The 4,644-nt window shown below is 57.9% G+C and overlaps 1 protein-coding gene across 1 annotated transcript; it reads right to left on the bottom strand.

The window, feature by feature from the left end:
• Window positions 1-692: 692 nt before the first annotated feature.
• Window positions 693-3,738, bottom strand: VENTX (VENT homeobox). The gene is made up of 3 exons (XM_014550556.1): window positions 3,519-3,738; window positions 1,353-1,513; window positions 693-1,067 (listed from the first exon to the last, which is right to left on the bottom strand). The coding sequence occupies exons 1-3, from the start codon at window positions 3,736-3,738 to the stop codon at window positions 693-695; spliced, it is 756 nt and encodes a 251-aa protein (XP_014406042.1).
• Between the last annotated feature and the right edge of the window lie 906 nt (window positions 3,739-4,644).

Below are 4,644 nucleotides of genomic sequence, written 5' to 3'. Positions count from 1 at the left end.
TGCTGCACCCCAGCTCAGGGTGGGGGGTCTCTTGTCCCCAGCTTCCTGGGCAGGGAGTGCATTCGTGTCCCAGAGAGCCCAATGTAAAAGGTCAGTGTAGCAGGGGGTGTGCAGGTCACCCCTAAGGGGCTGCATCTGTTCAGGAAACCCACCATGCCCACTTTCCTTGTGGGGTTTATGGGGGGGGGGTCTGAGCAACTTTCCCTGCCCACCCCCCAGATCATAGCCTGAGTGCAAAGACTGGGAGGCTCAGGATAGGGACATGTGCCTGGCCCTGGTAGAGGAAGGGTCCACCTTTATTTTTTCCAACTGAGAAAACATTTTTCCGACACCTTAGATGGAATAGATTACCTTCTATCAGGTGCTTACAGCCCAGCACAGAACCAGTCCACTCGCTTTCCATTCTGTTCACTGAGCCATCAGAAACCCTTTAATAGCTTTCAGTAAAGGGGCAGCTCTAAAATGCCTTCAATTGTAAACCCTCCAGAATCTTCTGGCAGGTCAGGGTTCCAGGTCCCCTCCATGCATCAGCACAAGGCCCACACCAGGGTGTTAGGGTGGCGTAAACTGACATGCGGATGACGATCTCTCCAGGTAGATGCCAGGCATGCTCTGCACACACCCAGTGTGTGTGTGGGATGATTTGGCTTCTGACGTACCCCAACTGCAGGCTACTGGGCTACCCTGCTTCCTCAAAAGGCATCTCCGGTCTCCGGCAGAACACACAGGCGCCAGGCTCCCCTGGACAAGGCCGGGCCCAGTGTGTGCGCCTGGCTCGCAGGATCCCGCAGGCAGCACATCAGAGGCTGTCTGCTGCTTGAGGCCCACGCTGAGGCCAGGGAGGTTTGTTCCCCTTGGCAGGGGTCCCAGAAGGAGCCAAGGGGCTGTGCTAGGGCCGAGGGCCCAGACAGAGATGCCCACGGGTGCAGCAACTGCAGGGAGCTGCCTAGGGCAGGTGGGCAGAAAGCCAGGGGCGAGTAGACCGCTCCAGAGAGGGAGACGTTCAGCTGTGAGTCCTGCAGTTGGCGTTTATGTTTCATGCGGCGATTCTGAAACCAGGTTTTGATCTGTGGGGAAAACAAGATCAGAGCGGGCAAACAGGCCACCCCCCCACTCCTGCCCCACTTGGCTTGCTGAGCCCTCTGCCTAGGGCAGGTGGGCAGAAAGCCAGGGGCGAGTAGACCGCTCCAGAGAGGGAGACGTTCAGCTGTGAGTCCTGCAGTTGGCGTTTATGTTTCATGCGGCGATTCTGAAACCAGGTTTTGATCTGTGGGGAAAACAAGATCAGAGCGGGCAAACAGGCCACCCCCCCACTCCTGCCCCACTTGGCTTGCTGAGCCCAGAGGCCTCACCTGCACCTCCGAGAGCCCCATGGTCTGGGCCAGCCTCCGGCGCTCCTGGGGGTCCAGGTAGCGGTGAAGCTGGAAGGAGCTCTCCAAGGTGCTGACCTGCTCCTCCGTGAAGGCTGTGCGGACGCGGGGAGGCCGAGGGCTGTCTGCCTCCTTGCTCAACCCTGGGGGAGGGAGGAAGGACGGGCACTGAATCCATTTGGCTACCAGGGACATTGGCTCACAAGAGACACCCTCCCCTTGCTCAGTGGGTGCCACAAGCTTTGTGGCTGAAGATGACAGACACAGTGATCAATATGCCTGGGGCCTGAAGAAGGGCAGACCGTCCTCCCTAGGGTCACTTTTTGTAGCAGCCCTCCAGTGTTGTGCTGTCCCCCTCAGGGTTGGCAACGGCTCCTCTGCCCAGCCACGTGTGCAATAGGGTCCAGAGGCTGTGGCGCAGGACAGCACGGGGATGTGGACATTGCAGAAAGGTCACTACGGATGGAGCAGTGGTTCCGACACAGACCCTCCCCTGCCACCGCAGGGCATTCCGCTCCTTCCGAAAGAATGACTCCCACCCACCCCACCTCCTTCCAGAAAAGGTTTCTTTTGCCTGCAGACAAGGAACTCCTGTTCACCAAGTGAGAGGAGGTGAGAGGGGCTGGTAGGGGTGGGGTGGGTGGAGTCCATTCTATGCAAGGCCTAGAGCAGTGATGGCGAGCCTTTTGAGCTCCGCGTGTCAGCATTTTGAAAAACCCTAACTTAACTCTGGTGCCGTGTCACATATAGAAATTTTTTGATATTTGCAACCATAGTAAAACAAAGACTTATATTTTTGATATTTATTTTATATATTTAAATGCCATTTAACAAAGAAAAATCAACCAAAAAAATGAGTTCGCGCACGTGTCACCTCTAACACGCGTGTCATAGGTTTGCCATCACTGGCCTAGCGGGACCAACTGGGAAAGCAGCCTTCATCACAGGGAACCAGGCTGTCGGCACCAACAGTGTGTCTGGAAGTCCAGTCTTCTAATTTCTAAATTAGGAGGTGGGGGAAGGCATCAGCACCCCCCCACCCCCACGAGGTACGGTCAACCAGTGTGGCGTAGGTCCTTCACATGGTCTTTACTGAACAGAAGTCTGACCAATAAAATACACCAATCATTTGCTTTGGGAGAAGCAGATTTTGCAAAATTGATTTTAACACTTTCCCGAAGTGTCCACCAGAGGAGCACACACTCACCCCGAGGGGCAGTGGGGGTGGAGGGGTGACTGGCCAGCACGAAGGATTCTGATGCAGGGCCATTGGTGTTTTTTTTTGGGGGGGGTGGGCTACCGGTTGCAGAGAATACATTTAAAATTCTACCTCATTAAAATATAAAACTACTCCATGAGAATTAAACGTTTTAAAAAACAAAAGCTTACAGATAATATAAACCCCCACTTTCAACCTAAAGGCAATGACCAAGTCACATCGAGTAAAGGGCAGACGGAGATAGTGTCGTCAGTAAACGACAAAGGGTTGGGTAAGGCTCAGGAGCCACCGAGACTCCTGAGTGGGCTGAAGGCAGGGAACTCACAGGTACAGTTCGCGTGTACGGAAACGCAGAGGCTGTGTCCTCAGGAGTCGGGGTTGTGGCTGCCCCCAAATCAAGCCTGCAGGATTCCAGGGAAACTGGAGTGACAGTCTAGATGCCAAACTGGGCGCCCGGCTTTCGTGGGGGGCGGGGGGGTTGGGGAGGAGGCACAACCACCTTCTGACCTGGCCAGGTGCCACAAGCTTTAAGACGTACTTATCCGCGACCCTGCGCCTCTTGTCGAAATGGGTCCAGGACTATTACAACTAGAAAACCACAGGCACAACGGTGCTAACGTCGGGGTCATGGCCCACAGTGAAGACCTGGGCGAGGATCCGTGGGCACAGTCCGTGGGCAGCCGGGCCAGGGCCAGTCCCTCCAGGAGGAGGGTGCAGAAGAGGAGCCCAAGGGGCCTGAGGAGGGAAGACCAGCCGTGTGGCTTTTGCTTCAGAAGGAAAGCCTTCACTTGCCAGGGGGATCGGGCGGAACCCCAGCCCGTCCTGAGCACACAGGATGCCTGTGTTTTGGGCCTCCCTTCGCCTGAACCTTCCCCGGCTCTCGGCCCAGTCTGGGAAGGAAGGCTCCCTCTCCCCACACCCACACCTACCAGTCATGGACGTCCCTGGTGTAGACACTGCTGAGGGCTTCGCCTCCTCCATGCCCACGGCCTGCGGGGGTTGCCCACCGCCGGACGCCCTGGCCGGGGAGACTGCAGTGGGCCTGGAGGTGTGCGACGGCCCCACGTGGCTGCTCTGGGAGAGCCAGTCCACAGAACCAAAGCTGGAGGTCGGCTTTTGGCCGCCCGGCAGGTTGGAGGAGGGCGGCATGCCTGGACGCGGGGACAGCTCTGGATCCGCCTCGGAACAGAAGGTGGAGGCCGGGCTCCGGGTCTTCGGCGGGACAGACGGTGGGGGCTGGCGCCGCGTGGGCGGGGCAGGGCCAAGCGGGGTGGAGGCACAGGGTCTGCATCAGGTTCAGCAGGGCCTGGCAGCATTTATAGCTCAGGAGGAGGAGGGGGTGGGAGGCGCATTTGCATGGATAGCTCAAATCCCCCTCAGATAAGTAGCATCTAATTGCCTTCAATTCGGAGGCACAAAGGAGGCCATTCACACCTCCCCCGGCTCCAAGATGTCTGGGGGAGGGGTGGGGCTGTGTGGCTGGGGGTTTGTCAGATCCTTTCATCTCCCCACCCCCACCCGCTGGCCGAGGCTGCGGGAAGGTGAGGATGGTCCCGCCAATGTCAGCTCCCACCCTGTCCTGTGGGCTTCTGGGACCACCTTCTTCGTTCTCCAAGCTGTCCCGGAGGTCTACAGTGCCAGACAGAGGCGACAGGTGTGCAACTGAGACAGGTTGCTTCAAGCAGGGGGAGTCGGCATCCATCCTGCTTCCATGACAGGGTGGGCGGCCCATGAGAATGAGGGAGTCTGCTGCCTCCAGGCGCCTGGCTGGGTAGGAATGTAAAGCAGGCCAGACGGGGCAGGGAGGGGCTGTCCAGAGAGGGACTGCCCGGCTCCTGTAGACCCTTCTGTCTGGCTGTTCCCAGCCCCCACTCAGCCCCTTGGCTGGGGGTCTTTAGGGAGCCCTAGGAGTTGCTGCCAAATTCCAGTGACTCAAAGGAGGAGGGGCCTGCTGGTTCAGGACATGGGCACCTGCCTCCTCTGCTCCCTCCCGGGAGGAACCGAGCAGGAAGGACAACACAGCCATCGTCCTCTGCGGAGAGTGAAGATTTAGCT

Source organism: Myotis brandtii, unplaced genomic scaffold (genome assembly GCF_000412655.1).
Source record: "Myotis brandtii unplaced genomic scaffold, ASM41265v1 scaffold604, whole genome shotgun sequence".
Classification (NCBI taxonomy): domain Eukaryota; kingdom Metazoa; phylum Chordata; class Mammalia; order Chiroptera; family Vespertilionidae; genus Myotis; species Myotis brandtii.
This window is presented reverse-complemented; position numbering and strand designations above follow the sequence as displayed.

Bases quoted from the DNA above. Each gene is read 5' to 3' on its own strand.
- VENTX (XM_014550556.1), bottom strand. From the start codon at position 3,738: ATGCCGCCCTCCTCCAACCTGCCGGGCGGCCAAAAGCCGACCTCCAGC. The intron at 1,514-3,518 runs GTAGGTGTGGGT...TCCCTCCCCCAG, and splicing joins ACCAGGGACGTCCATGACTG to GGTTGAGCAAGGAGGCAGAC. The intron at 1,068-1,352 runs GTGAGGCCTCTG...TTTTCCCCACAG, and splicing joins TGGGGCTCTCGGAGGTGCAG to ATCAAAACCTGGTTTCAGAA.